Source organism: Urocitellus parryii, chromosome 8 (assembly GCF_045843805.1).
Source record: "Urocitellus parryii isolate mUroPar1 chromosome 8, mUroPar1.hap1, whole genome shotgun sequence".
Lineage (NCBI taxonomy): Eukaryota > Metazoa > Chordata > Mammalia > Rodentia > Sciuridae > Urocitellus > Urocitellus parryii.
The window spans coordinates 14,806,318-14,829,202 of record NC_135538.1 but is presented as its reverse complement, the minus strand read 5'-3'; the positions used below and the strand labels follow the sequence as shown (position 1 = coordinate 14,829,202).

Sequence of the window (22,885 nt, the reverse complement as noted above, 5' to 3'; positions counted from 1 at the left end):
GTTGAAAATATAATTTCTAACGTTGATAAGAAAAGTAATTGGAGGAAGAAATGATAAATGTGGTTGAAGCTCAAAACAGCCTTTTTACTAAATTTTATGAAAGATGTCCTGTTGAGTAACTTCTTAAATTAGCAAAATGACATGTTTTTACATGTTAGACTTTGAAGTCTAGGGCAGATACCATGCCTTCTGATTTATAGCAAACTTTAACGTATGAATCAGGAAAGATGTATTTTGAGAGACTCTTAATGTTTCATTGGTTTAGTCATAAAATTTTATAGAAAATGCTTGTTTTATAGTTGGTTGTTACTGAGATCATATTCCCTCAAGGAATTCCCTGTGTTTTAGGGATATTTTTGTTTTAATGGTGTAGACCTGTAGGTATATTACATTTTCAACTGTAATTCTAAGAAACATTTTCAGTTGGTACCTACTACATACATATGTAAAACTGAAATTAAATTTTAGGAAATAGTACTTATGTGTACAATGTTTTAATCTTTTAACTATTTCATTTTTTAAAAAGTTGATAGGACAGTCTTAAATTTATTTCATCAACTGCAAATGGGTCAGGGTCCATAGTCTGAAAAATACTGGTGTATTAGTTCTTCAGCTGTTATGAGTCCCAAACTTAGTGGCTTAAAACTATAAACATGTTTTTCTCACATAGTGAGGAATCTGGAAGTAGTAAAATGGGGCGACTGTCTCAAGGTGTCTTTCATGCTGTTGCAGTTAAGATGTTGACTGGGGTTGCAGGATCTGCTTCCAAGGTGGCTCACTTTTTCTGGCAAGTCATCACTGGCTCATGGCAAATCTCAGTTCTCCATTGTATTGTATTGTATTACTTGAGTGTCCTTACAACATGGTGGAAGTTGGCTTCCCTACAGTGAGTGATCTGAGCAAGAGCAAAGAGGAAGCCACATACCATCACTTGGGCCATCATTCTAGTAAAAACAAAGCACCGAATCCATCATGAAATCTCAAGGGTTTGGGTGTATTTTAATAACCATTTCAGTTTTATATTTTTCCAGTTTATAGATGAATTAGGATTGAACCAAAACCTTGCTGAAGTCAATCTGTAAGTAATTATATTAGTTAGTCCCCTCACCCGCAGGCATCTAGTCTCACTCTTCTCACTCTTAAATTTGAGGAAGTAGGCTCAAAGAACTTAAGTAATTAACTGGCTCAAGGCCATTCAGTCTAGTAGAATTTCACAGCTTTTCTCTGACCTTTGTCATGAATAATCTGTGAACTGGTAAAGATGGAGAATTGATTGGCAAATTTTTTTAGCTTTCCTAAAGAAGTTATAATACATAACTCTTCTCTTCTCTTCTAGTTTTCCGGTTCTTATGCCTTAAGTAACATACAATGCTTGGGGGGGTGGTTCTGGATTTGTAGATTCCTCATATTAGTGCTTTCCCCACCTAACTGATTTTTGGGGGAAACAGAAAATATCTATTAAATGAAATTAGACTCAAGTAGTTCTCTAAGATTTAGTTTAGTGGTAGAAGGAGAACTCTTGAGACCCTGACATTGATAGTGTAAATGAAGCCAGGATAAATTTCTAAGGCCTGTCTTTTTTTTAACCACCTACTCCATTAGGCTTTTCCGAGTAATGGGGGGATACAGTAAGTGATCTTAGAGAATGGGATAATGATAGCTTTTTTCTTAAAACACTTGCCATTTTCCCTCACCATTTTGATGCCTGACAGTTCATGTTTCAAAGCACTGTTTGTATAGACTTACTGGTTAGTCCTCTTCATATACCTCCATCTTGTACCCCTTACCCTAACCGTAAGCTTTTTGAGCATGCTCTTGAATACTGAAGGGGCAAAGATGATTTATTTTTCCCATTGTAACTGAATGAAAAGATGTCTATTGTTGTAGAAAGCCTTTGGGTGTAGTTGGTAGGTGCTAGTGAGATATATATATATATATATATATATATATATATATATATATATATATGATAAGAACTAACTCTGCTCTTAATATGCTCACAGTGGGGAGAAAAACACAAATCATATAATAAAGTTGGTTCTATTCTACAGATGTGCAAAGCACTGTGGTAGTGTAGTTGAAGTTGTATGTAAATGAATCATGAAGAGTGAACAGATTCAAGAGATGGGCTTAGTTTGGTGACATGTTGGTGGGAGTTATACATTTCTTTCCTTTATTCTTTAATGACACATTTACCTTGAATTATTTTCTTCTAGTTGGTGGGTGGCAAATTACCATCATAATTGATGAATTGCTTGTTTTTTGGCATGTTCATTCTTGTTTTCTAGAACTGTGTGGTTCAATTCAGTAGCTGAAAGCCACACATGTTATATAAACAAATTAATTTCTAGCCACATGTGCTCAGTGGCCAAGATGAGGCTGGAGGCTATTATATTGAATTGCACAGATACTACGGAAGATTTCTGTTGTTGGAGAAAATTCTATTTATGTTGCACTACAGTTAAGTTTTACTTGTCTATATTACTTGTAGTGCACTGAGTTAGGAATAGAACAAAGGAACTCAATAGTTTCCTTACACTGTCAACTGGGAGAGACATACTAGTTGGTAATTATGAATAGAGGGGAGACAGTGTAGTGTGTTGTAGTGGTTAAGTAGGCTTTGGGCAGAATCATGCTCCATTCCTTGTAAACTGTTAACCTCTGAACTTAAATTTTTTTCTTTCTTTTTTTAAAACTCAAATAGGGCTACTATTTATCTTCAGAGTTTTATTAGTGAGATCCGGATCTTCAGATAAGAGAGGACTGGGAACCTGTGGCTTGGTGATAAAGACCCTGTTCAATATCCATTAAACCAGCCAAAAAAAAAAAAAAGTTTTGTGAATATAAAATAGTATACACAAGAGGGTTTACTTGGTAAATAATGGGATCATTAATATATTTTTATAATAACACTGATTTTAAATAAATTTTTACAATAAAATTGGCCTTGTCCCCACAAAGTTCTGTGAATTTCAAGATGGTATATACATTTTTGCTATTTCCACCAGGATGGACAGGTCTTTTACTTCAAAAGACCTCCCTGAGGTAGGTTTTTTGTTTTTTTTCTTTGGTGGCTCTAGGATTGAATCTAGGGGTAGTGCTACCATAGAAGCATCCTTAGCCCTTTTTATTTTTGAGATAGGGTCTCTCAGAAGTTGTCCAGGCTGGCCTTGAACTTGCAATTTTGCTGCCTGAACCTCCTGAGTAGTTGGTATTACAGGTGTGTGGCCCACTAGGGTTATTTTTTCTAAGACTTGACCAAATCCTCTATCCCTAACCCTTGGCACCAACTAATTTGTTCTCTCTTTACTATAGGTTTTGAGTTTTCTAGCATGTTATATAAATGAAATTATACAGTTTGTATCCTTTTCAGACTGGCCTCTTATTCAGCCAAGTGAAGTGAGAGAGTCATCCAGGTTGTTACAAGTATCAGTAGTTCACAGCTGCTCTTTCCCTTTTTGCTTTGGGGATCAAACCCTGGGCAGCTGGCAGAAGTGCTCAGTTATACCCCTGGGCACCACAACTGATTTTTAAGACATACTTTAATTTTGAAACTTATTCCTTTCCTTCCTCCCCTCTTTTCTTTTTTTTCTTCCTTTCTTTTCAGGTTCTGGGAATGGAATCCAGGGCCTCAGTATAGCACATAGTAAGCAAACACTCTACCATTGAGCTAAACCCCCAGGCCTTGAAATATAATGTCTTAAACAAAAAAATGTGAATCTGAATTCTTGCTTATAGTTCTTTGACTTTTATTCCACTTGGGATTTTTATGTATAAAAGTGAAATCTATGGCCAGTCATGGTGGTATGTGCCTATAATCCCAGCTACTTGGGAGGCTCAAAATTCTGGGTTAGCCTGGTCAATTTAGTGGTAACCTGTCTCAAAATTTAGAAAAGGCTGAGAATGTAGATCAGTGGCAGAATGCCCCTGGATTCAGTCCTCAGTAGTAGTGTAAAAAGAAAAAGTGAAATATATGATGAGATTATAGGGATAATTTACTATAGATGGTTGTCAACTTATAGTGGTTTTAAGATTTTTCCACTTTATGATCATGTAAAAGTAATACACATTTAGTAGAAACTGAACTCAGATTTTGAATAGTGACCTTTTCCTGTGTAAGGGTATGTGGTATGATCCTCTCAGCTACAGCTTTAGTCAGCCATTCACAAGTGTGAACATTCAACTGATACTATAGAGTGTGTACATTCTTAAGTTAGGATGTTTGGTAAGTTAGGCATCTTGAATGCATTTTGGACTTGACATTTTAAATTTAGGATGGGGTTATTGGAAGAGGGGCTAATCCTATCATAATAGAGGAGTATCTGTACTTCCCTTGATTACATACAACTGTATGTCTGTATTGATACCAGTGTTTTTCTTTATGAAAATGATTGGTTGGTGAGGCTCTTAGTTTTTAGTAGTTGATCCATATTAAAGATCTATAGAGTTGCAGCAAAGTCCTGAGGTGAAAAAGGTGGCTTTTGAAATAAGATTAGAGTAAAATGATGTTTGAGGATAAGAGGACCAGTCATGTTTAACCCAGCATGGCTATCCAGGAAGATCCTCAGTCCCAGGCAGTCCCAGGATGGGTTGGTCAATCTCTCTGAAAAGAGAGACCCAGAAAACCAGAGGGTTCTATCCAGCTCATCAAGTTTTATTAGTGAGCCATAGGACTAATATTTCAAAGACTTCATTGTCACCAGGGTGCAAAATCTCCAGGTAGTCAGAATCCAAGCCACAAGTGGACTTCTGGATTAAGATCCACATCTTGAATTTAATGTTTTGTGGTTAGTAGGGGTTTTAGGTTTGATTCATTACATCATTTTGTTAGTTTGCTGCACTGTGTAAGTCTTTGATAAGTTCAAGAAGCAGTCTAATTCATTTTTTTTATATTAGCAGTTTAAAAAGTTGTTATGGTGATAAGTAAATTCCCAGGTTTTTTTTTTAAACCCTGAAGTTATCCATACTTGGAATTTCTTTAAATGACTATTAGTTTTTTTATGTGATGCCAAGGATTGAACCCAGTGACTAACTTGTGCTAGACAAGTGCTTTACCACTGAGCTACAACTCCAGCCCCAGTGCCCGAGTCTTGTGTGTTAAAAGTTAAAAAGTTGAGTTTATACTTAATGAGAATCTTTCCTGTTTTGAGTTTTAAAATCCATATGATGTCTAAACTTAAATTATTTTAAGTAAATTTTAGGTTCTATAACTTAATCTGTTCCCTTTCTTGACTTTTCATGCTGCCTTTTCTATAGATTTGCTGAGTACCTGTCCGTAAGTAGACTACATAGTTGCTTACTGGCTTCCCGCTGCCTTATTAGACAGCAAACCGTGGAAAGCAAGGGTCCTCTCTCATATCTTCACCACTATATCTTGGAGCTAAGAGTAGGTACACTGAAACTTCTAATAAATATTTGTTGAATTGGATGAAGGAATGAATGAGTAGGTTTTATAATGCGGCATGATTTCCAGATTATTACTGTCTTTTTTTTTTTTTTTTAACTAGGGATTGAACCTGGGAATACATACCACTGAGACATCCCCACCCTTTTATTTAGGGATAGGATCTCGCTAAGTTGCTTAGGGCCTCACTAAATTGCTGAGATTACAGGCATGTACCACCACTTCTGGCAAAACATTTCTGTTTTCAAGGAAGCATTTAGACTCGTTTTGTTTCAAAATTGTGCAGAGGGGATAGAAATATGGCTTTTGAAAAATTTCGTATCTGAAGCCTCAGAGGTTCTGGTACAGCAACTGTGGTTTAGAGCCCAGGAATCAGAAATACTAATGGATAGACTGGGTGTTTGCTGAGGTGTACCTAGTTTGAGGACTGTGCTTTGGAAAAAACTGCTTTAAAGGTAAATAGTGAAGATAATTCATTAGTTAAGAAATGACAAAACTAGAAATGTATTGAAAGTAATCTCTTTCTTGCCTGCTGTGGAATTATTCAAGAAGGCATCCAGAATATCTGTCAGCAGCTCCTGGTACATACAGAGTATGTGGAATTCTAAAAGCCTTTTTAGGCCTGGGCTGGAGAGCCAATCCATTTTAAGCAGTGGTAAGTTCATTTTATATTTAAATGAACTCCATTATGATGCAGGATTCAGTAACTTCTATCCTTTAAGTTTAAGATTTTGTTTAAGGTGAACACATTATCTTTATTTATTTATCTTTATGTGGTGCTGAGGATTGAACCCAGTGCCTCACGTGTGCGAGGCAAGTGTTGTACCGCTGAGCTTTAACCCCGGCCCCATTAAGATTTAGTCTTAATGTTACTTAAAAGATTCAAAGGGGGATTCTAGAAATTTGCTTCAGCCTCCATTTAATCTCATAATCATAAATGAATTTTTGCCTAATAAAATGGGATTGTAGGAATAGTTAACACTCCCATACTTCCACATACATTACATTAGTCCTCACAGCAGCTTTATGAGGGAGTATATTATCAAGCCAAAAAGATGAAGAAACTGAGGCCCAGAGAATTTGAGTGACTTGGACAAAGTAAGTGGTGATAAAGCAGGAATTTAAATCCAGGTTGATCTTAACCACTGAATACTCATGGGTGATAGGAATTCTTATACTACTTTGTGGCAGTGGGGGAATAGGGCATTTGTGAGCCATTGGTAAATGTATTTACTTTAAATTCTCAGTATCTGGCTAATTTTCTTGGTCATTTTGTTCTTGAGATTGTAGTTGTGAAAATAATTTCTTGTTATTGTATTTCTAACTAAAGTAATTTTTAAAGTTTTTCATAATTTAAGTTGGAAGATTTTAATCGTAAAAGTTGAATTGTTTGAATCCATAATTTTCAGTTTATCATACATATTGATATCTAAAATAATTCTGTTATACCTGATTTTTCAGTCTTTGTGTCTAGTGGAATGTAATACCATGAATTGATGTTTACCATGATTTTTTTTTAAATACAAGTAAATTATTAAAATTTAATTTTGTTCCTTTTACTTGACAATTTGTGTTACATTCCCCCCTGCAAAACTTTATCCTAATATAAATAAATGTTTATAGACTTGATGATTCTTTTATTCTGTGCAACATTTGTATATAAATTGTTAAATTTTAATTTGCTGTCACCAAAGGCAACTAAATATTCATGTTTTTTTCTGGATTGAGTTTAAATTGTTACTTTTACCTAAACAGCAAGTTCTACATGTTTATACTTTGAGTAAAAAGTTTTTGGAGGTATGCTGCTTAAATCTTAAATAGTTGGGGCAGGGGTTGGGGGGGAGGTTAATGGCCCTGATTCAAAGAGAGTTCAAATTGTCTTCTTGTTATGGCTTCCCAAAGGTTTTTTTTTAAAGTTTTTAAAGGGCGTTAAATACAGTGGACCAAACTATACAGGATAGGTAAAAGATGCCTCTTCTGTGAAGTGTAAGAAGGGAAGATGGGAAAGGAGAACTGGCTTGATACACTGATTATAGGTGCATTCTACAGCATGCTCACCTTATGAACTACATGGAATTTGATTTTAAAAACAATTTGTCATCTATCCATGTCTACATCCTTCTCAGAAAGTTTGGTTACCCTTGGAGTTACACATAACTCAGGTGGAAAATAGAAACACTATGTATTATGCTGAAAATGATGCCAGATGTTCATTCACTTAATATTATTACAGCAGATAAAACAAAACGCCTATCAGTAAGGGTATAAGGTGAGTGTATTTTCTTGGTGGAATACTATGCATCATTTGAGGTCTAAAATGACAGTTTCCTTGGGTGCCGTGGTGTACCCACTGGCTTGGGAGACTAAGGCAGGAGGATCACAGTTTCAGAGCCAGCCTCAGTAACTTAGTGAGGCCTTGTCTCAGAATATTTTTAAATAAATGGCTGGGGATGTGGCTCTGGTTAAATACCCCTGGGTTCAATCTCCTGGTACAAAATGACAGTCTCACATTTTAGAACAAAGTAATATTGTGTGAACGTGTGTTTGAAAAAGCAGATTCATCTTGGTGGAGACTAGGGCCCAAGGAAGAGTATGTATTAAGATTATTTATTTAAAGGTGGGGTCTTAATGGGTTCTTAAGGTTGGTCATGCTCATGGGCTCAAGCTCAAATGATTTTCCTGCCTTAGCCTCCTGAGTAGCTGAAACAGGTGACTTCAACCCCTTTTTTTTTTTTGGTGTTTGTGTTGCTAGTGATGGTAAAAGCACCCCTAGCACTGAGCTGCGTCCTGAGCCCTTGAAAAGTGTCTGTGGGAAGAACACATACTAGTGAGCAGTTGACTCAAATTATCATCTAAAATAGGTATGATGTGTTTCTACCATCAAAGCCTGTCTTGATACCATGTATGTTAATACTCCTGAGATCCTGTACTGTTTTTTTAGCCAAGGCCATGATGAAGGGGTGGTGTTCAAATTCTAGGCCTACTTAAGAAGTATGATTGTGCCTGCAGTGGCACAATCCTCAGCAACTTGGTGAGACCCTGTCTCAAAAAGTGCTGGGGATGCAGCTCAGTAGTTAAAAAGTCTGGGTTCAATACCAAAAACCCAGGGGAATCTGCTGAGATTTCCTGGATGCTAAGGTTATCCAGAGTTCTTTAATCTGAGGAAAAACAATTTCCTTTTGAACTGTCATTGATGCAGACTCAAAACACTGTACTCTTCCTAATTTTTATTCAAGCAATAATATATTTAGAGCTGAAAAAGACCATTGTAACAATTTCTTGATATTTGAAATAATTAAATATCTATTAAATAAGAGATCACCCAGTAGTGAATGTTCATTTTTGATTGCAGAACTTGAATCTCTTGAATCTCTCTTTGGTTATCACAGGATCAGAAAAATACTCGTCCCAGCTCAAACATTACCTTAGGATGATAAAAAAAAATTAACTCCACAGTAAACAAATGTATTGCTGCAAACTACAATGACTTCCAGGATCATGATTAATGAAAAACGCTCCTCGAGTAAATACTTGCCTTTCTACATGCCAAGCTGCAAATCTGAGGCCCAGTCAATTGATGTTGGGCTATACATAATAAATTCACAACTAGAACTTCTAAATGCTACCTTTAAAATGCAGGACCTTTCCAAAAGTTACACTTAATGCAATTGCAAAATATCAGTCATTTGAAACTTGAGCCCCTTTTGTGAATAGAATTAGTAATTAAAAGTTATCCCCTTTCCTGCTATAACTCTGTATCTCAAATTGTCTTTATTATCCTAGGCCCTTCCATTGTAAAAAGGTAGAAAATGATTGTGCCACAGTTTCTATTCACCTCGATGGTGATGAGGATGACGATCATCCACTCCAAGCGCAGTGCCCTCTTCTCATTCAGATGATTCCGCATTAGATCTGTTAATTCCATGCAGTGCTGAAGTTTTTCATTCATGACCTGTATTAAAAAAAAATCTTGGTTATCATACTTAAACAATTTAAATTTATTTATTTTTAAGAAATAAAGCCAGGCGCAGTGGTATACCCATGTAATTCCAGCGTCTGAATGCTAAGGACAGCAAGTTAAAGACCAGCCTCAACAACTTAGGTCTTATCTCAAAAAGGGCTGGGGATGTAGCTCAGTAGTAAAATGGCCCCTGGATTCTATGCACAGTACTGCAAAACAAAAACCCTCCCACTTCTCATCTCTTCCCCAAAGTCAAGAAGCCATTCTTTCCAGTCAGTCTCCTAGAGGCATTTTGTAATGCAGATTTAAGAAATGTGTGCATGCCAGTCTTTGTAAAGCTCTTCCATCCCCCTTGGGGATTGAACCCAGGGTGCTCTACTAGTGAGCCACATCCCCTACCCCCCTTTTTTTGTATGCGGGGGGGGGGGGCTCTTGCTAAATTTCCCAGGCTGGCCTTGAATTTGCCGTTTTCCAGCCTCAGCTTCCCTAGTTGCTGGAATTACTGATGTGTGCCTGGCTATTTCTTAAGATTTTTGTAGAAGATATAAAAAATGAGGTTTCTGAGTCTTTGATTTTGGTAGCTGCCTTTTGTTGTTTTTAGTTTTGGTAGTGGAGATTAAAGAGCGCATTCTTCTGAGCTACATCCCCAGCAGCACCTCCCCACTCCCTTTTTTTCCTCCAAAGGCACAGACAAGTTTATTTAGGAAAGACACATTCAAGGGTAAAGGGGTGTGGGGGGGCATTTTCAATAGAGATGCCTTTGTGGTCAAAGAAAGCAATACACGAGGGAGAATGCAGACTGTCTCCAGAGGGAGAGCAACCCTTTGGTGTGGGGTGTTAATAGTTATTGAGGGACAGTGCTAGGAGCTGGACAAGAGGTGGAGACAGGGTGGAGCTGGAGAATTTCACTCCAGTTTTTCTTCCGCACTATCCTTCATTTTACAGGGCATGACTGTAAACTTTGTATCTTAATGGCTTGTGGGTGTTTCCTTTAAGATTATGTAGCCCTACCCCAAATCCCTAACTCCCCCCAATTTGATCCCTTAATCTTAAGGGTTGATGAGGGGTAAAGATCCATCACCTATGGCTACTTCAGGCTGGCAAGGGGTGATGACCTGGCTGGTCAAAGTCTCATAATGACTATTCTAAAGGAGATATACCTTGTCTCAATTGATCCCTGGCTCTTTTAAAAATTTTATTGAGATGGGGTCTTACTAAATTGCCAAGACTAACCTTGAATTTGCAATACTGCCTCAGACTCCTGATTCCCTGGGATTACAGGCATGCCCATCATCCTTAGGTGGTTAGCAGTTTTAAAAGACAAATTTAGCTGGGCCTGGTGGCACACCCTTGTAATCCCAGCAATTTGGGAGGCTGATACATAAGGATCATAAGTTTAAGGCCAGCCTAGCAATTTAGCAAGGCCTAAGCAATTGAGACCCTGTCTCAAAATTTAAAAAAAAAAGGGCTGCAATGTGGTTAAGTGGTGAAGCTGCCCTGGATTCAGCCTCCAATACTAAGAAAAAACGACAAAACATTTTTTTTTTTTTTTAAAGCATGGCCTTAAGATGTTAAAAACAATGGTTACCTTCTAATAAAACCCAATACCAAACATGTCCTGCCTACTCACCACTACCTGGTGCTACTTTTTACTCTTGAGCAGCAAAGGTTCTGTAGTATGATGAATTATCTGCTGGTTTTGGGGATTCACAGAAAATACTGAATTTAAAACCTGTCTGACTACTGGCAAGTTATATACCTGCTTAATATCTCTGCTTTGTGCTTTTTTGTTTTTTGGGGGTTTTTTTTAGTTGTAGATGGACACCATGCCTTTATTTTTATGTGGTGCTGACGATCGAACCCAGGTAAGCGCTCACATGTGCCAGGTAAGCGCTCTACCAGTGAGCCACAACCCCAGCCCCCTGTGCTTTGTTTGAAAACTGGAAAGTCTAGGAACAAACTTTCCAAAATAGTTTTGAGCCAGGCATGGTAGTGCATACTTGTAATCCCAGCGACTCTGGAGGCTGAGGCCTTAAGCAACTGAGACCCTGTCTCTAAATAAAATACAAAAAAGGACTGGGGATGTGGCTCAGTGGTTAAGTATCCCTGGGTTCAATCCCTGGTGACAAAAGAAAAAGGGAGGGGGTGTCGTTCATGGGAGTATGCTGAAGTGCAAGTTTATCCAGTGAGGATTGAGACTAATCATGGTGTGAAAATTGACAAAAAACTCTTGGTGCATCCTGTTCATGGATTCTACAGTGGTGAACTACAACAGTAACATTCACCCACACTCTATAGACTTCATGGTCACCTGTGATTTCTAATCTGAATATTTGTAACAGTGTTTCCTTCCTTCCTTTTACTTGACCACCTCCTTCCCTTTCTTCCCTCCCTTTTTCTGTTGATTATTTCATCTTGGCCTACAAAATGTTCATCCTTAAAGTTTACTTCTGTCTTCAAATTACCTACTCACCCTTCTTAATTTCAACTTTGACTAAATAAACATCTTCTTCCTCCACTAACTCATCACTCAACTTATTTAATTCTTTAGGATTTGTATATAACTCACCTGTACAAGTATCCTATTAAATATAAGTTGGTTCCAAAACCCAGTTAACCCAAGCATTTGACAACATGTTGAAATGTGCAATCAAGAGCTTCTGCTACTACATGCTTCCTATTTCATTTAGCTATAGAGGCACTTGTATCACGTAAGCAAATGAAGAAGAAAAGAATGGAAGGCTTCATGGGGGTGCTCAATGTGAAGTAGGCCTTCAACAGGCAGTTGCCAGGAAGAAAGAGTGGTGGCAGAAAGGGGACATTTATTTCAAACAGGAAACAGCACACAGGGAACATATCTAGACAGTGCATAACTTGGAAGAAGTGCTTGGAAGTCAGGTAAATATACTCTCAGAGGCACTCAACCCAAGTAGTACAGGTAGAATAATGCCCCCCATCCTATAGATATTCGCAGCTGTTGCTAGAACCCATGGACATTATAAGACTAAGATTGCTAATCAGCTGACCTTAAGACAGGTAAGGCTAGGTTATCTGGGTGAGCCCAATGTAATCACGGGGTCTTTTAAGTGTGGAAATAGAGGTAGAAGAATTCAGAATGATACAATGCAAGGAAGACTCAACTTGCCTCTGCTAGACTGAAGTAGGGGCTGAGTCACAGGATGTAGGCAGCCTCCAGAAAGAAAGAAAGGCCTACAAACTCCTTGATTTTAGTCCAATGAGATCTATGTCAGGTTTCTTACCTAAGAAACTGTAAAATGGTAAGCTTGTGGTAATTTGTTACAGCAGCAACAGAAAATATGCCACACTATAATGTCTAGGCTTTATTAAAAGAGAGTCCTTCCCCCACCCATCCTAAAATACTTGTTTTAAGATTCACTGTTCTACAGGAAAGAAGGCAGAATGGCAAGTGAGACCATATGTCTCTGCCTTCTGGACCGAGGGTGCAGAAGGTCTTAGACTAGTCCAGGGGAGGGAGGAGGCCAAGCAACAGGAGGGATACATGTTAACTATGGGGGGACCTCAAGGCTGGGATCGGTATGGCAATCCTATCGGTTGTTCACTAGTCCAGGGCTTATCACCTAGGCTTTCAATAAATATCTCCCAACGAATGAGTGATACTTAGTTAGGAATGGAGAGATGGTCTGACAGATGAGAAGTGGAGGGTGACGTAAAAAGAACACTCCCGGATGACTTTAATTTTCTGACTGACTGACTAGATGGTGAGGCTTGATGGTTCTGCCAGTAGCTAAAATAGAAAACAGGAATGGGTCAATCTTTTCTGAAGAATACAATGAGTTTCACTTTGAAATGTCAATACTGATCTATTCTACAAATTCAAGAACCTACTGTATGTGACAGCTTTGCCCAAACTGGGAAGCAAATAATCAGTCTCTGATCTCAAGAAGCTCACATTACAGTAGAAATGCACCTGTATTTAGAAGGAAAGCTATAAGATATGTAAATGTGGAAAGGGTCTGTGAGATTTGGGAGGCAACTGGGCAATACTTGGTAGACAAGGGATTAGGGTTATACCTGAAAATTAACAAGAAAAGGTGGAGTATAAGTCATGAAAAGGAGTGCTCATGGAGCAGGTAGCACGAGAACCATCTGTGACAGGGACACCAATTTGATAAAATGGCACATGGCACTGGCTGCAAACTGATTTCTGTACCCCTCCCCCACAGTGCTCTAACTGCTCTCTGAAGATTTTCTTGCAGTGATCCAATTACCAAATGAAATGACCTGACCTCTGCCCTCAAGTTTTTTGACTGCTTTTCAGCACATCTTACGCACCATCTCCTGATTTCCCCAAGACTTATCTTGGGGGAAAAAACAAAAATAAAGACCAGCTTTCCCCTAGTCTTCTTGAAAGACCAAATGGCTTGTTGAAGGCCAGAACCAAATTCATTCTTCTTTTGATTTAGCTGTGGTGCCAACAGAATGTTGAGCTGTCCCCGAAAGGCCACTGCGTTAAAGGCTTGATCTCCAGGTGGAGTTATTGAGAAATGGTAGAACCATTAAGAGGTGGAGCTTAATAGAAGATCTTTAGGTCACCGGGAGTATGCTTCCTGTTGTAGTCAGCTTTTTCACCCACTGTGGCCAAAAGACCTGACAAGAACAATTGGAAGAGGAAAAATGTATTTGGTGCTCAGTTTCAGAAGTCTCAGTTCATAGACAGCCAGTTCCACTTTGGGCCAGAGGTGAGGCAGAACATCACTTAAGAAGGGTGTGGCAGAAGAAAGCAACTCAGGAGTAGAGAGAGCTCCACTCAAGAAGGACAAAATATATGCCACCCCCACCCCAACCCCCCCCCCCCCCGCATGCATGCACCCATCAACCCAGCTCCTCCAGCCACACTCGACCTGCCTACAGTTACCACCCAGTAAATCCCTATCAGTGGATTAATGCAGTCATTAGGCTGTCTCTCTCAACCCAGTCATTTCACCTCTGAAGCTTTCTTGCATGGTCTCACACATGAGTTTGTGGGGGATACCTCATATCTAAACCACAGGACTCCCTAGCTTGTGATGTAAGTGGTTTGCTCTGCCACATGTTCCCACCATGGTGTGCTGCTTCGTTACAGGCCAGTGGGGCCAATCCATCAAGGACTGAAACCTCCCAGACTGTGAGCCAAAATAAACCTGTGCTCCTTGTAAGTTCATTATCTTAGGTATTTCTGTTAAAGTGATCGAAATGTGACTAACACAAGTCACTTTTAAATCTTACACACTATTCAACTAGTCTTGATTGTTTGTGGGGATGCCAAGAAAATACTTAAAAGAGAAAATGTAGTTTGAGAACTTATAGGAATGCTTCCTAACTCAAGTGGAAGATTTAACACCAGAGAGATGCCTGAGAGAGACTGGGTAGTGAACAACTAACTTGCTAGTGGTGAGGGCGGTAAAACAGGCATTTTAAGGCTACCTTTCACTTATCTGACCACTCTTTGATGTCTACTCTGGAGCATGTTGGGCACTTTGAAAAATATAAGGAAAGGAATACTGTCTTTCTAGTCTTCAACCAAGTCTTTCCATAAATGCTTTCATTCATACAGGAGCCTATTATGAGCTCTGATGCTCTAGTGACTCAAAGGACAGAACTTCCCTTAAGAAATGCATAGCTCTAGAGACAGACATGCAGTCAGACCACTGTGATACAGTCTGAAGTGCTGAGCTGGAGGGTTCTATCAGAAATAAAAAGCACAGGAAAACTTCTAGGAAAGATTTGGGCTCATCAGGCAAAATGCAGTTAGGGACAGTGTTGGCCCAAGGACACAGAATGAATTAAATCACACCAACTTGAAAGGGTATGAGAGAGACTTTTTAATGGTGCTAGATTAAATAGATCTTTACTTGGGTACCCAAGACCTGTGGAAAAAGCCCTAAGAAATGCCAGCTACACAAGTAGCTTTTTTTTTTTTTTTTTTTACTCCCTCCCTCCCCCAGCTTTGTAGAGATGTAACTAACAAAATATTTTTACTTGTTTATAGTGTTCAGTGCAATAATATGTATCCTCCCTGTGTACTCAATGTTCCTCAAGTCTGTTATTATACTTAATATAGACAGTTCATATAAAATAAAAAAAAAATAACTGCCTCAGGACTGACTTTCAACAGGAATCTTCACATTTGGGGACTGAGTGGACCCTGCTCCCTGCACTCTCGGCTGAGCCAACATTCCAATGGTGGGTACCAAAGAATCTTTTCCACTCAGAGGAACTCTGTCCCTGGGCAAGCTCAAAGGGACCCTTTATGGCATATCCTTCCCTCTGGTTTAGCGGTGACAATGCAGTGGCACATTCTCAGGGTTTTCCTTTCCTTCTTAGTAGGTAATTGATTCTTTAACATTACTCTTCTTCCACTGAGGGTTTCATGTTGAGTGTAAGGAATCTGAGCGAACTCTTAAAAGGCATTCTTGTCACTTCTCTTCCTCTGGATCATAGGCTCAGTATCTTCCTTGCCCAAACCTTCACTGTTAGTGTTGGGCTGGCCTTGAACTTGTGATATTCCTGCTCAGTCTCCTGAGTTACTGTCACTATAATTATGTATCACTGTACCCAGCTCTTTGTGGATTCTTTGGTATATTCAACATAAAAGACTGTAGTGTTTGTGAATAAGTTCAGTTTTACTTCTCTTTATAGGAGATTTTACATTTTGCAGATACAGATAAAACTACCCATGAAGGATTGGCACTGCTTAGGGCTTTCCTCCACAGGTCTTGGGAGCCCAAAACTGGAAGAACATTTGATTCTTCTAGCTGTTAATGTGTAGCAGAGGTATAACTGTTAATTTCTTTATTGGAGGAACTCAATCTCAAACTGGCCTTAACAGTGGAAGAATGGGAACACGTATTAGAGAAGGGTGGGCTTGGGCAGCCCTCTTGTACTCTCTAATGTGTATACTGTAATTTTTAACACTTGTACTTGATCTTGATTATGATTTAGTTGATCACTAGGGTTGTGAATCAATTGTAGACTTTATTTCAATAATTACATCATTTAGAAGTGGCATACATCTATAGTCTCAGCTACTCAGGAGGCTGAGGCAGGAATGCTTGAGCCCAGAAGTTCAAGGTCAGCCTGATAACACAGTGAAACTTCATCTCAAAATAAATGAAATCAAAATAATTTTTAGGGCTGGGGCTGTGGCTCAGCAGTAGAGCGCTCGCCTCGCACGTGCAAGACCCTGGGTTCGATCCTCAGCACCCCATACAAAAATAGACAAGTGAAATAAAGGTGTTGTGTCCAACTACAACTAAAAAATAAATATTAAAAAAATAATAATTTTTAATCCTTTTTTTTTGGAAGCGCTTAGGATCAAATCAGGGGTCTTGTGTCTACTAGGGTCCTGAAGATGGAATCATTAAAGTAACTGATAGTGAGTAGGAAGATAATGTGGGTCAGCATTCATAAAGTAGGCCTCTAAAAATTTCCCCATCTTTTTCTGAAAACTATTATGGCAGGCAGACTTCTGAGATGCCACCCAAATATTTTCCACCTCCTGGTGTTGCTTCTAGGTCATCCCCTCCCCTGGAGTGTGAGCTAGGCCTGTTGATTTACATTTAACAAACAGAACACAGCTCAAGTGATGGGCTGCCCTTCCTGTGATGAGGCTACAAGACAATGTGAGACTTCCTGATCTTGCTAGCACCCTCTTGCTGACAGTCTCCTGCCTTCTCACTGTTCACTATGATGAAAGCTGCTATGGAGAAGCCTTTGTGCTAAGGAACTGGGGTCTCAGGCCAACAGCCTGAAGAGGAACTGAACCTAGGCAGCAACCACATGAGTGAATGAGGAAGTGAATCCTCAGTCAATCCTTGCAATGACTGTAGCCTTATGAAAGATTCTGACCTATAAAAGTACGGAATAATAAGTATTGTTTCCAGATACTTAAGTTTTGAGGAAACTGCTTGTTATACAGCAATATGAACACTTTATCTTCATAAACCTAGCATCTGTGTTTTTTTTAGGAAGTGGTGATTGAACTCAAGGGTACTGGACAACTGAGCCACATCCCCAGCCCTATTTTGTATTTTATTTAGAAACAGGGTCTCACTGAGTTGCTTAGCATCTTGCTGTTGCTGAGCCTGCCTTTGAATTTGCGATCCTGTCTCAGCCTCCTGAGCTGCTGGGATTGCAGGCATGTGCTATTGCACCTGGCCTAGCATCTCTTTTATATCCTCTAGATCGTATAGTCCACAACCACGAAATCCAAAGTTTTTCACGTATCCAGAAAACTAGATTGTGAAATCTGTGTTTTTATTAGACAATGGTATCTAAAATTGTGTTTCTGTTAGACAACGGTATCTAAAACTGATGGAGTCCACTGAAATTATATTCTTACAGGGTCTGTGATCACTATTTCTATGCCATTAGAAGCAACATAGCTAGGATGGTTATCTTTCCCTGACATTGGCAATAATGTCCATTTTCTTGTCTTAGAAGATAAGGAATACCAAGATGGGTGACAACTGTAGATTCTTTTATTGTGGTTAAGGAAGGAACAGTGTCTGACTGGGAGGAAAAAATGTAGATGCCATGGTTGCTATAGCATTCTATGAGCCTTGGAGGAGTTTTGCAGTTTTATTCTCCTTGCTGTACTGGGGAATGAACCCAGATGCACTCTACCACTGAGCCTTTAAAAAAATATTTTGACACAAGGTGTCATTGTGGAGGCTGGCTTTGAATTTGTCATCCTTCTGCCCTAGTCTCCCAAGTAACTGGGATGATAAGATTGAGCTACTATGTCCAGCTAAGTAATTTCTTTCTTTCTTTCCTTCCTCCCTTCCCTTCCCTCCCCTCCCCTCCCCTTCTCTTCTCTTTTCTTTTCTTTTCGTGCTGAGGATTGAACCCAGGGGTGCTTAACTACTGAGTCACATCTCCAGCCTGCTCCCTTTAAACTGTCTTCACATAGGATCTCACTAAATTGTTAAGGCTGGCCTTGAACTTGTGATACTCCTGCTTCAGCTTCCCAAGGCACTGGGATTACAGGTGTGCACAACCATGCCCAACAAGTCATTACTTTTTGATGGAACACCAAGGTGAATGTAGGGAGTGATTGGAAACAAGACTGAAAAAGGAATAGAGTAGTGAGGACCTTGTATATCAAGCAAAACCCACAGAATATAAACATTTGTGGCAATGAAGGAAACTGGAAGTATTAAAATTAGTTGGAGGGAATGAAAAAAGACAGTTAACAGACACTCTCAGTAGAAAAACAGAAAGTGTAAAGAAGAAACAGAAATTTTAGAACTGAGAAGTGAAATACAATGAAATAAAAAATTCATCCTCAATAGGAAAATGAATATGACAGAAGAAAGAAGGGGTTAACCTACAGGTGGAACAACAGAAACTACCCCACCCGCAGGACAGAGAGAAAAATGCATCGGAAAAAATGAACAGAGCTTCAAAAGACTTGGACTATAGTAAAAGATTTAAGGTGCAAGTTGTAGAATGACAGCAGATTTCCTGTCAGAAGCCAGGGAGGCCAGGAGGAAGTGACCCAGCATTTTTCAGGTGTAAGAAAAGAATTATCAACCCCAAATCCTGTACCTTGTGAAAAGATCTTTCAGGAGTGGAGGAAAAATTAATGGAGGGGATGCAAAAACTAAGCAAATGTGTATCAGCAGACTTATCTTTAAAAAGTGGCTAAAGAAAATTCTCTCTCTCTCTCTCTTTTTTTTTTTTGGTACCGGGGATTGAACTCAGGGGCACTCAACCACTGAGCCACATCCCCAGCCCTATTTTGTATTTTATTTAGAGACAGGGTCTCACTGAATTGCTTGTGCCTTGCTTTTGCTGAGGCTGGCTTTGAACTCTCGATCTTATTGCCTCAGCCTCCTAAGCCGCTGGGATTACAGGTAAAGAAAATTCTTGAAAAGGAAGGAAATAATAAATGAAGAAATTATGGACATAAGAAGGAAGGGAAAGAACAGAAAGATAAGAATATGAGTAATACAACAAACTTTTCTTCTGAGTTTTTTAAAATTACGTTTGATGGTTGAAGCAAAAATGATAACACTATCTGATTAAGTTCTTAATATCTACAGAAAAAAATGAGAAAAAGAATAGTTACGATTTACAAATATGGGAAAGAGGGATATAGTGGGAAGTAAAGTTTATATGCTTCATTTGACCTGGTAAAATGTGGAAACAGAAGACTGTGCTGTCTGTATAATGACCATAATAGCCACTGAATATATGTGGGAGGAGATATGCTCAAAACATCAATAAAACAAAATTTTAAAAAAGTCTCAGCAATCCTCAGGAAGTCAGAATTGGTATACCCAACAATATGGAAGGCTCTCAAAGGCAGTACGTGCTGGTCAGTGAAAAAAGCTGATTTTAAAAGTCACACACTGTTATTACTACTGCCAGGGGGTGAAGCTGGTGAAGCTGGCGGGTGGAGGCTGGTGTGGGTATGAAGGGGTGCCTGAGGCAGACGTGAAGCATTTTGATCCTGTGGCTACATGGATTGACGTGTGTGACACAGTGTCACAGAACTCTGCACCTGTAGCACCACCACTTTCTGTTTGCTCCTTCGCCACATAGTACACTCCACGGCTTCCACCTCCACAATGGCCTCGAGAAGGATGCCTCTCCTCTCCAGGCACTTTTTTTAAAATATTTTTTAGTTGTGGATGGACACAAGACTTTTATTTTTATGTGGTGCTGAGGACCGAACCCAGAGCCTCACATGGGCTAGGCAAGAGCTCCACCACCCAGCCCCGCCCCCGCCCCCGCCCCATCCCTTCTCCTCTCCATTTTACCTCCACTCTTCTAAGTACCTCAGAGATAGTTTTCTTTGGGTAACTTATTCTTATCTAATCTCAGCACTTCTTAAATTTAGTTTATTACTCTTCCCCTGATTCTTCTTTGTTTGGCCACCTTTCTGCCTGTCACCTGCAGACAAATATTAGTCAACTTTTGTCCTCTCCTCTGGCCTGCGATCGTCAGTCGCTTGATTCATCATACAGGATTTTTCCTTAAGTTTATTTCTGTTTTCAGTGTCTCCTTAATAATTCAGGACTTCCCAAACTCTTGCCTAAACATGACAAGAATTTCCTAATGCACTGTTAGGCCTTCAAACTCCTACAAATCTCATCTTTGAAGCAAAAAGATCCTGACTCAAAAAGTTGAAATGTGAGTGTAAAGAGGACAAAAGGGCCATTTGAAGAGATCTGAACAGAAGTTAAAGAAGATATATCCCTGAAAACAGTTACCATGTTCACTTAATTTAAATGCCACAGTCATGCAAATTATAGGCAACAACATTTTTTCTCTTAACAAAAGTACAAAGTACAAACATACCTTAACTCTTCGAGTAATGCTGAGGAATTGACAAGTTTTATCATAAAGTTCCTCCAAGTTTTCCCTGTCCCAGTAGAAATCAGGAGTGATCAGGAAGTCTGAACTCAAGTTTATACGGTGCCTTAAAAAAAGGAAAATTATAATCTTTTAATCTTGAACTAAAAATCAGTGTTTCTATTTCATACTTATATTGTGCTATATGAGAACATTTTAAAATGCTGACATTTGCAAAATACTTGTAACGTAAATCTAAACACTGAAAAAAGAATTTTAAAATTCTCAACCAAATTAATCCAGTCTTTAATTACATTCTGTTTTCAATTTCTAAAGTTGTTTCTTTTTCATTACAAAAAGCTTATAATATACACACACATATTTGGGAGGGATAGGTAATACAAAGTTCAGAATTTTAAAAATATAGACAGGTATAAGCCTGTCATTCTGGCAATTTGGGAGGCTGAGGCAGGAGCATCACAAATTCAAAGCCATCTTCAGCTGGGATGGGCACACATAATCCTAGCAGTTTGGGAGGCTGAGGCAGGAGGATCAAGAGTTCAAAGCCAGCCTCAACAAAAGCGAGGCACTAAGCAACTCAGTGAGACCCTGTCTCTAATAAAATACAAAGAGGGCTGGGGATGTGGCTCAGTGGCTGAGTGACCCTGAGTTCCATCCCCGGTACCCTGCCCCCAAAAAAGCCATCCTCAGCAATTTAGTGAGTCCCTTAGTAATTTAGCAAGATCTTGAGTAACTTAACAAGAATCTCTCTTTAAAAAACAAACAAACAAACAACAACAACCAAAAGCTGGAGATGTTGCTCAGTGGTTAAGGGCCCCTGGGTTCAATCCACAGTACAAAAAGAAAAAAAATGTGTATATACATTTATATGTATAGGTAAAATTGACAAATAGTACTCTTAATTGTGGGTGTGGAGGGTGACTGAACCCTGGGCTTCATTTTACCACTGAGCCACACCCATCCCTTTTTAAAATTTTAATTTTGAGATGAGGTCTGGCTAAGTTGCCCAGGCTGGTAGTAAGTTTGCAATCTTCCTGCCTCAGACTCCTCAGGAGCGGGACTACAGTGTGGCCACCACACAGCTTTCCCCATTCTTACCTTCAGCTCTCCTCTCCTCCCACTTCCTATGGTGGCCACCTGTTTCCTCTGCATCCTTCCAGTGATTATGCAAACACTGGACAAGCAGACTCACACATCCATTCTTTCTCTCCCTCTCAGTTTCTGTTTTGTATAGAGGTCTAAGTTTACTAAAAATTTTTAACTAAATGAAGATTTAAGTTGTAAAAGTTACACATAAATAGTTGCTCACTATAAAAAAGAAAATATCCTAGAGAGGAGTTGAGAAAAATAGTGGTAAACCCTCGTAAATACATGACTCAAATCCTTTATTCTCTCCAATGACGGACCCTGTGAACACTTCAATGTGGCCTTATAGATGCTCCCTGCGCATACATGCTATCAAACTAAATGTGAATGATTTTTTTCTGTTGTGACTTCACCCAATATACCTTGCCATGTTTCTTTTCAGATTCATCACCTTCCTTTATTAACAAACATGCACTTTTATTTTAAGAATAAGGAAACTTTGGACAGAAAAGTCAGCCTTATAGCGCTGGGGATGGACCTCAGTGGTAGAGTGCTCACCTAGCATGTGTGAGACACTGGGTTGGATCCTCAGCACTACATGAAAATAAATAAAAAATAAAGGTATGTGCCCATCTGGAAGCCTTATAGAAACTTACAAATCTAAGTATATTTAGTTCTAACTTTTGAGGCTTTATTTATTTATTTTGTGGGACTGCAGATTGAACCAAGCCCTTTATCCATTATAGATAAGCACTCTACCACTGAACCACATAGCTAGGCCTTTTTATTTTATTTGGGGATGGGGTCTTGCTAAGTTGCCCAGCCTGGCCTCCAACTTGTCATTCTCCTCCCTCAGCCTCCTAAGTAGCTGGGATTATAGGCATGCATCACCTAACTCAGCTACTTTTGAGGTCTGATATTATAATTTGCAGCATCAGCTTCTGCCTGCATTACTAAGAGAACAAGAGAGAAGAATGCAGCTTTTCCACTTCTGCCATGGGATTCCTCCTAAAGAATGACCTTGAGTTAGGGTCCCTAAACTAGAGAAATGCATGGATGATGAAACACTGAACTACTTCTCTCCAGGCAGA

The 22,885-nt window shown here is 39.2% G+C and overlaps 1 protein-coding gene across 2 annotated transcripts in view; it reads right to left on the bottom strand.

Moving 5' to 3' along the window:
* Window positions 1-8,624: 8,624 nt before the first annotated feature.
* Window positions 8,625-22,885, bottom strand: part of Rmnd1 (required for meiotic nuclear division 1 homolog) — a 43,708-nt gene continuing 29,447 nt past the window's right edge. For both annotated transcript variants that reach the window (XM_026399963.2, XM_026399962.2), the window contains exons 10-12: window positions 20,694-20,814; window positions 9,240-9,356; window positions 8,625-8,828 (exon numbers count right to left, since the gene is read on the bottom strand). In XM_026399963.2, the coding sequence (XP_026255748.2) occupies window positions 8,796-8,828; window positions 9,240-9,356; window positions 20,694-20,814 (271 nt within the window). In that variant the 3' untranslated portion in view covers window positions 8,625-8,795. The remainder of the gene's footprint in view (window positions 8,829-9,239; window positions 9,357-20,693; window positions 20,815-22,885) is intronic.